The sequence below is a fragment of the Onthophagus taurus genome, chromosome 3 (assembly GCF_036711975.1).
Source record: "Onthophagus taurus isolate NC chromosome 3, IU_Otau_3.0, whole genome shotgun sequence".
NCBI classification, from domain to species: Eukaryota; Metazoa; Arthropoda; class Insecta; order Coleoptera; family Scarabaeidae; genus Onthophagus; species Onthophagus taurus.
The window spans coordinates 22222502-22237345 of NC_091968.1; the positions used below are offsets into that span (position 1 = coordinate 22222502).

The window sequence follows — 14844 nt, forward strand, 5'->3', positions numbered from 1 at the left end:
CAGCCTGTATAATTTATTGTGTCCAGAAGATTTTTATACATAAACAATAGTAAGAACTATAACGAAGGTTTCCTCAGCCACTTCCTGCCTCCCCTATACATTTCCTCTATTTTATTTTCTCCCCTAACACCTGCCTCCAGTCCATCACCTCCTCTCTCAGCTCAATCTAATCCACTAGCAGATTGTGTAAAAAATCCCAGCCTTCCCTCATTCACCATCCAATATCTATTGGTCATCATTGCCACATCTAAACCTAGCCACCAACCTCTTCCCCTTCCGCCATTAGGTACTTTGATAGCCATTCCACTACAATTTGCGATATAAGAAACAGTCTCGGCCGCCCCAAGTATCACTAACAATACTTAGAGCGACCTGGTCTGCACATCAAGCTCTCAAACATTATTTTCTTTTTTCCCACATCTTCCCAAATATCTTAACATCATCATTTTATGTATCTTTTACTGTATAGACAAAACAGTTATCTTTTGCCTTTGTCAGGATATGTTCCAAGTCGTCTAGGTATTGTTCATGATAGTTGGAGCGGCCGACGTCTTCGAAGTCAGCCGAGAATATTAAAGTATGGAATTATTTATGGCGCCCCACGACTGCCCCAAGTATTGTTCGTGGTATAAGAAGTAATTTCGGCCGACTTTGAAGACGTCGGCCGCTCTAAGTATCACTAACAATACTTAGACCGGCCGAGTTTCTCCTTTATCCATCTCCTCCACTTCGCCTTCTCCCTCAGCACGTGCCTCTAGTCCATAACCTCCTCTCTCAGCTCATTACACTCCACCAGCACATGGTGTAAAGAATCCCAGCCCTCCCTTATCCTCCATCCAATATCTATTAGCTCTCTAACCATGGCCACATCTAAACCTAGCCAACAAGCTCTGTTCCCTCCGCCATTAGGTGCTTTGGTTAGTCCACTACAATTTGCTATATAAGCACATCTCTCTGCACATCAAGCTCTCAAACATTATTTTCCTTTGTTCTACATTTTTCCAAATATCTTAACATCATCATTTTATACATCTTTTACTGCATAGATAACACAGTTATCCTTTGTCAGGAAGTGTTGAACATCATTCCAATCTCATGACACCTACTTCTCTATGTCCTATTCCTCCAACTCTCCTTCCATTTCATTGCTAGTCACATTTAAGCTTGTGTTTTGGAATTATTTCTCCTTCTGTAGATCCATCCTCGCAAAGATTCCACTTTAATCTCAATACTGATTGTAATTATTGATGATATATCATAGCAACAACAGTTACATGTTGTCAGCTACACCTCTCCCAAAATTAACAATCAAGTTTGAAGATTTGTGGCTCTCCAACCAGGTTGGTGATAAAAGAGTGCTCTACTTGTGTTTATTTTCCTCCCAGTAATATGGTTCCTTTTACTATGTTCCTTCAACAATTTCAACACATTAGTTAGCTTTCTAGAGGGATTTCTGTAAAGTCTTTGACAAATTAAATCATGCAACACCTATCTAAACTAAAAGGATATATTTTATCAAATTGGCTGCTATAGTGGTTGACTTCTTATATTTCCAATAGATGTTAAGCTGCCAAAATTAACATTTATACTTCCAACTTCGCCTTAGTTACTTATGGGGCGCCTCAAAGTACTCTCTTGGGTTCAGTTTTGTTCATAACCTCATTAACGACATTCACTAATCACATCAGTCAATTTTGGATTTCTTGAAGTAGCATCAGTTTCTTCTTATGAGTTACCCATTCCCTCAATGTTTTTACCACCTTCTTTAGGGCGTATATTATATTTAACCAAACCTAACCTAAAAAGTGCAAATGAAATAAAATCGAACCCATCTAATCAATAACCACAATTTAAACACTTATGCGATTGTTAATATTTAACATAAATACGAAGGATTTAATTTAAGTCGATAAATGTTGGATATTTTACCAATATTGTTAAATTAGTTAATTTATTAAAAAAAATGGATGTGATGTAGGCAACCCAATCTACAATTAAAATATTTATAACAAAAAATGAAATAATTAATTATATTAATTAATTAAATTAAAAATAATTAGAAAATAAGAAATTTTTAATTATTATTTATACATATATATATAGCTTTTTTAAATATTGATTTGATAAATTTAGTGACTTTTAATGTTATCTAGTAACTTTTATTGAAATATACCCCCACTCTTGTCAATGTCAAAATACGACATAACCTTGGATTTCAAAACTTCAAATTTGCTATAAATAGCGTCGCATTTAATAATTTTTCATTTTTCGGTTTAAATTTGAATTAAATAAGTTATTTATTTAAAAAATATAAAAATATATACGAAATGGGTGATAAAGTAGTGAAATTCGAGCCGATTACTCACGTTATTTTCGATATGGATGGTTTATTATTAGGTAAGTATCGTTTGAAATTAAATCCACTTAAAAAAAAATTTTTTTTAATACAGATACTGAGAAGGTTTACGAATCGATAATAAAAAAAATTGCTTCTAAATACGGGAAAGAATACACGTTGGAGGTTAGGTCGGAATTAACTGGGAGGACTCAAGTGGATTCTGCGAAAATTGCAGTTGAAAAAATGAAATTACCTATCACCATCGATGAGTATTTAGAGCAATATCATCCGTTGTGTCGGGAATTTTTACAAACTCCCGATTTAATGCCAGGTTAGTCAATTAGTCATCGAGTGATTACTTAAAAAAATTATTTCGAAATTAAATTTGTAATGGGAATGTCAAAAAGTTTTTGCAACTCATTGCAAGTGTCAAAATGTCCCTAAATGAAAATCGTTTTAATGAAGTTACTCACGTTATTTTCGATTTGGACGGCACGTTAATAGGTAAAAACGATTTTAAAGGTAGTTTTATAAAAATTAAAATTGATAAAAAAGGTGTTAAGATTCCGAAAAGATCTACAAAAACGTTTTTATGAAATTGGCTAAAGAATTTGATAAAGAATTCAGTCACGAACTTGAAATGAAAATATTGGGTAGAAAAGAAGAAGATGGTGCGATTATTTTTTGTACAGATCTTGAACTCCCAATAAGTGTTGATGAATTTTTAGAGTTATATTACCCTATTTGTGAAGAAACGCTTACAGAACCGAGTCTTTTACCAGGTAGAAAATATTTAATCTTCTAATACACTACTATACTCTATTTTTTAATTCAAAGGAGTGTTTTTAAATTGAAGCACCAAAAAGAAGGGTTGCTATTGGTCAGTTTTAAGCAAAAATTACACTAGGAAATGCTCTCGGTATGGCTAAACCCGAATGATTCTTGTTCTAAAACTAGAACTAACACTAAACCTAGAACTAGAAATATTCGGGTTTAGTCGTGCGTCTTCAGACTAGACTAAGATTCTATAATTTCGAGTATTCGAAAAAAAATGTTTTAATAAAAGTTGTTACTGGCTCTATTTTAAATAAGATTTGTTTGAAAAATTTTTTGATTCAAACAATAATTATTAAGATAACCTCAAAAAAGTGTTATACATGTGATATATATCGGTATACAGCGCCATCTAGCAACCACATCAAATTCTTTTATTAAAATATTCGATTATAAATCATATTCTAAACAAATTTTATCTGAAACAATTTTTGATAAAATTGATTTTTTTTATCGTACTATTCACAGGGAAATTTAAGATCCTGTAATTTCGATTATTCGAAAAAAAAGTTTTAATGAAAGTTGTTACTGGCTCGATTCTAAATAAGATTTATTCGAAACATTTTTTGATTCAATCAATAATTATAAAGATAACCTCAAAAAAATGTTATATATATGATATATATCGGTATACAGCGTCATCTAGTAACCATATCAAATTCTTTTATTAAAATAATCGATTATAAATCATATTCTAAACAAATTTTATCTGAAACAATTTTTGATAAAATTGAATTTATTTTCATCGTACTATTCACAGGGAAATTTAAGATTCTATAATTTCGATTATTCGAAAAAATTTTTTTAATGAAAGTTGTTACTGGGTCGATTCTAAATAAGATTTGTTTGAAAAATTTTTTGATTCAACCAATAATTATTAAGATAACCTCAAAGAAATGTTATATACAGGTATGCCACCTAAGTTGCCTCTATGTATTTGTTTATCCATATCACCGTTGTAGAATTAAAATTATATACTATGGTGATTATTTAAATAATCACCATAGTATATAATTTTAATTAATATTTACCTTAAGTTGCCTCGGTCCATAGCCGAATTAGGATTGAGTTTTTCAAAAAATGTTTCAGATAAAAGTTGAATCGAATCATATTGTACATATTTTAAACTTAGTTTCAGTAATGGTACTATAATGGTAATTTCAGACTTCCGCTTCTACCGGCAGAAATATTACTGGCATGCTTAAAAGTGGCCAACAAAACACAACAAGACCAATGGAAACAAAACACAAATAAGAAAACCATGATGTTTCATTTAAAATAACAAAGTTGATATCTATTTCCGGTAGAAGCGGAAGTCCGCCATTACTGAAACTAACTTTAAAATATGTACAATATGATTCGATTCAACTTTTATTTGAAACATTTTTTGAAAAACTCAATCATAATTCGGCTATGGACCGAGGCAACTTAGGTGGGACACCTGTATATAATATACATCAGTATACAGCGCCAACTAGTAACCATATCAAATTTTTTTATTAAAATAATCGATTATAAATCATATTCTAAACAAATTTTATCTGAAACAATTTTTGATAAAATTGTATTTTTTTTTATCGTAGGTACTATTCACAGGGAAATTTAAGATCCTATAATTTCGATTATTCGAAAAAAAAGTTTTAATGAAAGTTGTTACTGGCTCGATTCTAAATAAGATTTGTTTGAAAAATCTTTTGATTCAAACAATAATTATTAAGATAACCTCAAAAAAATGTTATATGTGTGATATATATCGGTATACAGCGCCATCTAGTAACCATATCAAGAATTTTTATTAAAATAATCGATTATAAATCATATTCTAAACAAATTTTATCTGAAACAATTTTTGATAAAATTAAATTTTTTTTCATCGTACTATTCACAGGGAAATCTAAAATTCTATAATTTCGATTATTCGAAAAAAATGTTTTAATAAAAGCTGTTACTGGCTCGATTCTAAATGAAATTTGTTTGGAAAACTTTTTGATTCAAATGATAATTATTAAGATAATTTCAAAAAAATGTTATATACATGATATATATCGGTATACAGCGTCATCTAGTAACCATATCAAATTCTTTTATTAAAATAATCGATTATAAATCATATTCTAAATAAATTTTATCTGAAACAATTTTTGATAAAATAAAATTTTTTTCATCGTACTATTCACAGGGAAATTTAAGATCCTATAATTTCGATTATTCGAAAAAAATGTTTTAATGAAAGTTGTTACTGGCTCGATTCTAAATAAAATTTGTTTGAAAAATTTTTTTATTCAACCAATAATTATTAAGATAACCTCAAAAAAATGGTGTATATATGATATATATCGGTATACAGCGCCATCTAGTAACTACATCAAATTTTTTTATTAAAATAATCGATTATAAATCATTTTCTAAACAAATTTTATCTGAAACAATTTTCGATAAAATAAAATTTTTTTCATCGTACTATTCACAGGGAAATCTAAGATTCTATAATTTCGATTGTTCGAAAAAAATGTTTTAATGAAAGTTGTTACTGGCTCGATTCTAAATAAGATTTATTCGAAACATTTTTTGATTCAAACAATAAATATTAAGATAACCTCAAAAAAATGTTATATATATGATATATAGCGGTATACAGCGCTATCTAGTAAACACATCAAAATTTTTTATTAAAATAATCGATTATAAATCATATTCTAAACAAATTTTATCTGAAACAATTTTCGATAAAATAAATTTTTTTCATCGTACTATTCACAGGGAAATCTAAGATTCTATAATTTCGATTGTTCGAAAAAAATGTTTTAATGAAAGTTGTTACTGGCTCGATTCTAAATAAGATTTATTCGAAACATTTTTTGATTCAAACAATAAATATTAAGATAACCTCAAAAAAATGTTATATATATGATATATAGCGGTATACAGCGCTATCTAGTAAACACATCAAAATTTTTTATTAAAATAATCGATTATAAATCATATTCTAAACAAATTTTATCTGAAACAATTTTCGATAAAATAAATTTTTTTTCATCGTACTATTCACAGGGAAATCTAAAATTCTATAATTTCGATTATTCGAAAAAAATGTTTTAATAAAAGCTGTTACTGGCTCGATTCTAAATGAAATTTGTTTGGAAAACTTTTTGATTCAAATGATAATTATTAAGATAATTTCAAAAAAATGTTATATACATGATATATATCGGTATACAGCGTCATCTAGTAACCATATCAAATTCTTTTATTAAAATAATCGATTATAAATCATATTCTAAATAAATTTTATCTGAAACAATTTTTGATAAAATAAAATTTTTTTCATCGTACTATTCACAGGGAAATTTAAGATCCTATAATTTCGATTATTCGAAAAAAATGTTTTAATGAAAGTTGTTACTGGCTCGATTCTAAATAAAATTTGTTTGAAAAATTTTTTTATTCAACCAATAATTATTAAGATAACCTCAAAAAAATGGTGTATATATGATATATATCGGTATACAGCGCCATCTAGTAACTACATCAAATTTTTTTATTAAAATAATCGATTATAAATCATTTTCTAAACAAATTTTATCTGAAACAATTTTCGATAAAATAAAATTTTTTTCATCGTACTATTCACAGGGAAATCTAAGATTCTATAATTTCGATTGTTCGAAAAAAATGTTTTAATGAAAGTTGTTACTGGCTCGATTCTAAATAAGATTTATTCGAAACATTTTTTGATTCAAACAATAAATATTAAGATAACCTCAAAAAAATGTTATATATATGATATATAGCGGTATACAGCGCTATCTAGTAAACACATCAAAATTTTTTATTAAAATAATCGATTATAAATCATATTCTAATAGTATATTGTTTTATATGGAAGAGAAGCAGTGCTTTTTATGGCGTGGTCTGTCGCTTAGCGACGAACGCAGTGAGTCGCTAATGACAGATGAGCCGTTAAAATTGTGGCGTGTCCGACAGTTTGCCGGACGAACGAAGTGAGTCCGGCAATGACGGACCAGCCACAAACGAATCTGCTTCTCTTCCGAATAAAACATAGTATTTTTTCTTCAAACGTTGCAAATAATACGGCGCTAAAGTGAAATGTTCTTCAACGTTATGGCGCTAAAGTGAAATTTACTTTAGCGCCATAACGCTAAAGTACTTTTTTGCTATGTTGATCTTAGCAACCGTCGTTATGCAACAATGACTTACTTCTACCGCGAGTAAACACGACAACAAAGTTGTCATTTAATGACGTTTGAAGAAAAACAAATTTTATCTGAAACAATTTTCGATAAAATAAATTTTTTTCATCGTACTATTCACAGGGAAATCTAAGATTCTATAATTTCGATTGTTCGAAAAAAATGTTTTAATGAAAGTTGTTACTGGCTCGATTCTAAATAAGATTTATTCGAAACATTTTTTGATTCAAACAATAAATATTAAGATAACCTCAAAAAAATGTTATATATATGATATATAGCGGTATACAGCGCTATCTAGTAAACACATCAAAATTTTTTATTAAAATAATCGATTATAAATCATATTCTAAACAAATTTTATCTGAAACAATTTTCGATAAAATAAATTTTTTTCATCGTACTATTCACAGGGAAATCTAAGATTCTATAATTTCGATTGTTCGAAAAAAATGTTTTAATGAAAGTTGTTACTGGCTCGATTCTAAATAAGATTTATTCGAAACATTTTTTGATTCAAATAATAATTATTAAGATAACCTCAAAGAAATGTTATATATATGATATATAGCGGTATACAGCGCCATCTAGTAAACACATCAAAATTTTTTATTAAAATAATCGATTATAAATCATATTCTAAACAGATTTTATCTGAAACAATTTTCGATAAAATAAAATTTTTTTCATCGTACTATTCACAGGGAAATCTAAGATTCTATAATTTCGATTGTTCGAAAAAAATGTTTTAATGAAAGTTGTTACTGGCTCGATTCTAAATAAGATTTATTCGAAACATTTTTTAATTCAAATAATAATTATTAAGATAACCTCAAAAAAATTTTATATATATGATATATATCGGTATACAGCGTCATCTAGTAACCATATCAAATTCTTTTATTAAAATAATCGATTATAAATCATATTCTAAACAAATTTTATCTGAAACAATTTTTGATAAAATAAAATTTTTTTCATCGTACTATTCACAGGGAAATCTAAGATTCTATAATTTCGATTGTTCGAAAAAAATGTTTTAATGAAAGTTGTTACTGGCTCGATTCTAAATAAGATTTATTCGAAACATTTTTTAATTCAAATAATAATTATTAAGATAACCTCAAAAAAATTTTATATATATGATATATATCGGTATACAGCGTCATCTAGTAACCATATCAAATTCTTTTATTAAAATAATCGATTATAAATCATATTCTAAACAAATTTTATCTGAAACAATTTTTGATAAAATAAAATTTTTTTCATCGTACTATTCACAGGGAAATCTAAGATTCTATAATTTCGATTATTCGAAAATTTTTTTTTAATGATAGTTGTTACTGGGTCGATTCTAAATAAGATTTGTTTGAAAAATTTTTTGATTCAACCAATAATTATTAAGATAACCTCAAAGAAATGTAATATACAGGTGTCCCACCTAAGTTGCCTCGGTCCATAGCCGAATTAGGATTGAGTTTTTTAAAAAATGTTTCAGATAAAAGTTGAATCGAATCATATTGTACATATTTTAAACTTAGTTTCAGTAATGGTACTATAATGGTAATTTCAGACTTCCGCTTCTACCGGCTGAAATATTACTGGCATGCTTAAAAGTGGCCAACAAAACACAACAAGACCAATGGAAACAAAACACAAATAAAAAAACCATGATGTTTCATTTAAAATAACAAAGTTGATATCCATTTCCGGTAGAAGCGGAAGTCCGCCATTACTGAAACTAACTTTAAAATATTTACAATATGATTCGATTCAACTTTTATTTGAAACATTTTTTGAAAAACTCAATCATAATTCGGCTATGGACCGAGGCAACTTAGGTGGGACACCTGTATATAATATACATCGGTATACAGCGCCAACTAGTAACCATATCAAAATCTTTTATTAAAATAATCGCTTATAAATCATATTCTAAACAAATTTTATTTGAAATAATTATTGATAAAATTGAATTTCTTTTATCGTACTATTCACAGGGAAATTTAAGATCCTATAATTTCGATTATTCGAAAAAAATGTTTTAATGAAAGTTGTTACTGGCTCGATTCTAAATAAGATTTGTTTGAAAAATTTTTTGATTCAAACAATAATTATTAAGATAACCTCAAAAAAATGTTATATATGTGATATATATCGGTATACAGCGCCATCTAGTAACCATATCAAAATTTTTTATTAAAATAATCGGTTATAAATCATTTTCTAAACAAATTTTATCTGAAACAATTTTTGATAAAATTAAATTTTTTTTCATCGTACTATTCACAGGGAAATTTAAGATACTATAATTTCGATTATTCGAAAAAAATGTTTTAATGAAAGTTGTTACTGGCTCGATTCTAAATAAGATTTGTTTGAAAAATTTTTTGATTCAAACAATAATTATTAAGATAACCTCAAAAAAATGTTATATATGTGATATATATCGGTATACAGCGCAATCTAGTAACCATATAAAATTTTTTTATTAAAATAATCGATTATAAATCATATTCTAAATAAATTTTATCTGAAACAATTTTTGATAAAATTAAATTTTTTTTTATCGTACTATTCACAGGGAAATTTAAGATCCTATAATTTCGATTATTCGAAAAAAATGTTTTAATAAAAGTTGTTACTGGCTCGATTCTAAATAAGATTTGTTTGAAAATTTTTTTGATTCAAACAATAATTATTAACATAACCTCAAAAATCTGTTATACATATGATATATATCGATATACAGCGCCATCTAGTAACCACATCAAATTCTTTTATTAAAATAATCGATTATAAATCATATTCTAAACAAATTTTATTTGAAACTATTTTTGATAAAATTGATTTTTTTTTATCGTACTATTCACAGGGAAATTTAAGATCCTGTAATGTCGATTATTCGAAAAAAATGTTTTAATGAAAGTTGTTACTGGCTCGATTCTAAATAATATTTGTTTGACAAATTTTTTGATTCAAACAATAATTATTAAAATAACCTCAAAAATCTGTTATATATATGATATATATCGGTATATAGCGCCATCTAGTAACCATGTCAAAATTTTTTATTAAAATAATCGATTATAAATCATATTCTAAACAAATTTTATCTGAAACAATTTTTGATAAAATAGAATTTTTATTCATCGTACTATTCACAGGGAAATCTAAGATTCTATAATTTCGATTATTCGAAAAATTTTTTTTAATGAAAGTTGTTACTGGGTCGATTGTAAATAAGATTTGTTTGAAAAATTTTTTGATTAAACCAATAATTATTAAGATAACCTCAAACAAATGTTATATACAGGTGTCCCACCTAAGTTGCCTCGCTCCATAGCCGAATTATGATTGAGTTTTTCAAAAAATGTTTCAGATAAAAGTTGAATCGAATCATATTGTACATATTTTAAACTTAGTTTCAGTAATGGTACTATAATGGTAATTTCAGACTTCCGCTTTTACCGGCAGAAATATTACTGGCATGCTTAAAAGTGGCCAACAAAACACAACAAGACCAATGGAAACAAAACACAAATAAAAAAACCATGATGTTTCATTTAAAATAACAAAGTTGATATCCATTTCCGGTAGAAGCGGAAGTCCGCCATTATTGAAACTAACTTTAAAATATTTACAATATGATTCGATTCAACTTTTATCTGAAACATTTTTTGAAAAACTCAATCATAATTCGGCTATGGACCGAGGCAACTTAGGTGGGACAGCCTGTATATAATATACATCGGTATACAGCGCCAACTAGTAACCATATCAATTTTTTTTATTAAAATAATCGATTATAAATCATAAACAAAATAAAAAAATCTAAACAAATTTTATTTGAAACAATTTTTGATAAAATTGAATTTTTTTTATCGTACTATTCACAGGGAAATTTAAGATCCTATAATTTCGATTATTCGAAAAAAAGTTTTAATGAAAGTTGTTACTGGCTCGATTCTAAATGAAATTTGTTTGGAAAATTTTTTGATTGAAATAATAATTATTAAGATAATTTCAAAAAAATGTTATATATATGATATATATCGGTATACTGCGCCATCTAGTAACCATATCAAATTTTTTTATTAAAATAATCGATTATAAATCATATTCTAAACAAATTTTATCTGACACAATTTTTGATAAAATTGAATTTTTTTTCATCGTACTATTCACAGGGAAATTTAAGATACTATAATTTCGATTTCGATTATTCGAAAAAAATGTTTTAATGAAAGTTGTTACTGGCTCGATTCTAAATGAAATTTGTTTGGAAAATTTTTTGATTCAAATAATAATTATTAAGATAATTTCAAAAAAATGTTATATATATGACATATATCGGTATACAGCGCCATCTAGTAACCATATCAAATTTTTTTATTAAAATAATCGATTATAAATCATATTCTAAACAATCTTTATTTGAAACAATTTTTGGTAAAATTGAATTTTTTTTTATCGTAGTATTCACAGGGAAATTTAAGATCCTATAATTACGATTATTCGAAAAAAAAGTTTTAATGAAAGTTGTTACTGGCTCGATTCTAAATAATATTTGTTTGAAAAATTTTTTGATTCAAACAATAATTATTAAGATAACCTCAAAAAAAATGTTATATATGTGATATATATAGGTATACAGCGCCGTCTAGTAACTACATCAAATTTTTTTATTAAAATAATCGATTATAAATCATATTCTAAACAAATTTTATCTGAAAAAATTTTTGATAAAATTGAATTTTTTTTCATCGTACTATTCACAGGGAAATTTAAGATACTATAATTTCGATTTCGATTATTCGAAAAAAATGTTTTAATGAAAGTTGTTACTGGCTCGATTCTAAATGAAATTTGTTTGGAAAAATTTTTGATTCAAATAATAATTATTAAGATAATTTCAAAAAAATGTTATATATATGATATATATCGGTATACAGCGCCATCTAGTAACCATATCAAATTTTTTTATTAAAATAATCGATTATAAATCATATTCTAAACAATCTTTATTTGAAACAATTTTTGATAAAATTGAATTTTTTTTTATCGTAGTATTCACAGGGAAATTTAAGATCCTATAATTACGATTATTCGAAAAAAAAGTTTTAATGAAAGTTGTTACTGGCTCGATTCTAAATAATATTTGTTTGAAAAAATTTTTGATTCAAACAATAATTATTAAGATAACCTCAAAAAAAATGTTATATATGTGATATATATAGGTATACAGCGCCGTCTAGTAACTACATCAAATTTTTTTATTAAAATAATCGATTATAAATCATATTCTAAACAAATTTTATCTGAAAAAATTTTTGATAAAATTGAATTTTTTTTCATCGTACTATTCACAGGGAAATTTAAGATACTATAATTTCGATTTCGATTATTCGAAAAAAATGTTTTAATGAAAGTTGTTACTGGCTCGATTCTAAATGAAATTTGTTTGGAAAATTTTTTGATTCAAATAATAATTATTAAGATAATTTCAAAAAAATGTTATATATATGATATATATCGGTATACAGCGCCATCTAGTAACCATATCAAATTTTTTTATTAAAATAATCGATTATAAATCATATTCTAAACAATCTTTATTTGAAACAATTTTTGATAAAATTGAATTTTTTTTTATCGTAGTATTCACAGGGAAATTTAAGATCCTATAATTACGATTATTCGAAAAAAATGTTTTAATGAAAGTTGTTACTGGCTCGATTCTAAATGAAATTTGTTTGGAAAATTTTTTGATTCAAATAATAATAAAATTATTAAGATAATTTCAAAAAAATGTTATATATATGATATATATCGGTATACAGCGCCATCTAGTAACCATATCAAATTCTTTTATTAAAATAATCGATTATAAATCATATTCTAAACAATCTTTATTTGAAACAATTTTTGATAAAATTGAATTTTTTTCATCGTACTATTCACAGGGAAATTTAAGGTCTTATAATTTCGATTATTCGAAAAAAAAGTTTTAATGAAAGTTGTTACTGGTTCGATTCTAAATAATATTTGTTTGAAAAATTTGTTGATTCAAACAATAATTATTAAAATAACCTCAAAAATCTGTTATATATATGATATATATATCGATATACAGCGCCATCTAGTAACCACATCAAATTTTTTTATTAAAATAATCGATTATAAATCATTTTCTAAACAAATTTTATCTGAAACAATTTTTGATAAAATTGAATTTTTTTTCATCGTACTATTCACAGGGAAATTTAAGATCCTATAATTTCGATTATTCGAAAAAAAAGTTTTAATAAAAGTTGTTACTGGCTCGATTCTAAATAAGATTTGTTTGAAAATTTTTTTGATTTAAACAATAATTATTAAGATAACCTAAAAAAAGGTGTATATATATCATTTAGTCTTGAGAGACGTGCGGCTAAACCCGAATGTTTGTAGGTCTAGTGTTAGTTCTAGTTTTAATTCAATAAAAAATATACAACACTATCATTAGAACTACCACTAGATCTGAAACTACAAAGTTTCTATAATCTGCTAACTGTTAGTCCACTTGCGTGTATTAAAACAATTAAAGAATTAATTTTAACACCTCAATTTCCCAACAAAAAAAATAATAATGGTAATAATAAGAAATAAAATAATTTTTTGTTGTAAGGTGCCGAAAAATTAGTTCGTCACCTTGCAAAACACAACATTCCAATCGCAATTGCAACATCGGGGAATGAATGGTTATCGAAAATAAAAACCCAAAATCACGTAAATTTATTTTCGGAGTTCCACCATACGGTTTATGGAAGTTCCGATCCCGAAGTTGTCAATGGGAAACCGGCGCCGGATATTTATTTGATTTGCGCTTCGAGGTTCCCGGATAATCCAAGCCCGGATAAAGTATACCCGAAAAAATTGAAATTAATAGAAATTAAATTGATTGATGATGTGTTGTTTTTAGGTTCTTGTTTTTGAGGATGCCCCAAATGGCGTTGAGGGGGCTTATAGTGCTGGTATGCAAGTCGTGATGATTCCGGCACCGGAAGTTGAGGAGGAATTAAAGAGACATGCTACGTTGGTTTTAACAACGATGGAAGATTTTGTTCCGGAAACTTTTGGATTACCTCCTTATGATGAATGAATTCGTTCATTTTTTAATTTATTAATGATTGTTGGGGTAAAAAATTGTTCTTATATGTAAAATAAAATTTTTATGAAAATGTTTATCTTATTTATGTATTTTTTTATTGTTTAAAAATGTTTTAATAAATTCTATGTTAGTTATACTTAAATATCATTTTTATTATTAAGTTATTATTATTAGTATTAACTTATTTCATTGTTAGGAATATCGTGAATCGAAAAAAATTTCCTTACCAATATTACGTGTTGTATACCTAGTTTGTATAATAAGTTCCAACAGTTGTTAATTACACATTTTGAATAGGATTATGT

At 26.6% G+C, this 14844-nt stretch overlaps 2 protein-coding genes across 5 annotated transcripts in view; both read left to right on the plus strand.

The window, feature by feature from the left end:
• LOC111419456 (pseudouridine-5'-phosphatase-like) overlaps positions 1-14844 on the plus strand; it is a 29441-nt gene that overhangs the window by 10689 nt on the left and 3908 nt on the right. The window lies entirely within an intron of this gene.
• On the plus strand, positions 2168-14681 carry LOC111419457 (pseudouridine-5'-phosphatase-like). 3 transcript variants are annotated; one of them, XM_023052257.2, is made up of 4 exons: positions 2168-2397; positions 2451-2669; positions 14057-14289; positions 14351-14681. In XM_023052257.2, the coding sequence occupies exons 1-4, from the start codon at positions 2328-2330 to the stop codon at positions 14528-14530; spliced, it is 702 nt and encodes a 233-aa protein (XP_022908025.2). In that variant the 5' UTR covers positions 2168-2327; the 3' UTR covers positions 14531-14681. The 3 variants fall into 3 exon arrangements, with proteins under 3 accessions (XP_022908025.2, XP_071051456.1, XP_022908027.1); XM_071195355.1 differs by lacking the exons at positions 2168-2397; positions 2451-2669 and adding exons at positions 2709-2842; positions 2902-3120; XM_023052259.2 differs by lacking the exons at positions 2168-2397; positions 2451-2669 and adding exons at positions 2768-2842; positions 2894-3120.

Coding starts and splice junctions, on each gene's coding strand:
- LOC111419457 (XM_023052257.2), top strand. CDS start 2,328: ATGGGTGATAAAGTAGTGAAATTCGAGCCGATTACTCACGTTATTTTC. Junction 2,670..14,056: donor AACTCCCGATTTAATGCCAG/GTTAGTCAATTA, acceptor TTTTGTTGTAAG/GTGCCGAAAAATTAGTTCGT. Junction 14,290..14,350: donor ATAATCCAAGCCCGGATAAA/GTATACCCGAAA, acceptor TGTTGTTTTTAG/GTTCTTGTTTTTGAGGATGC.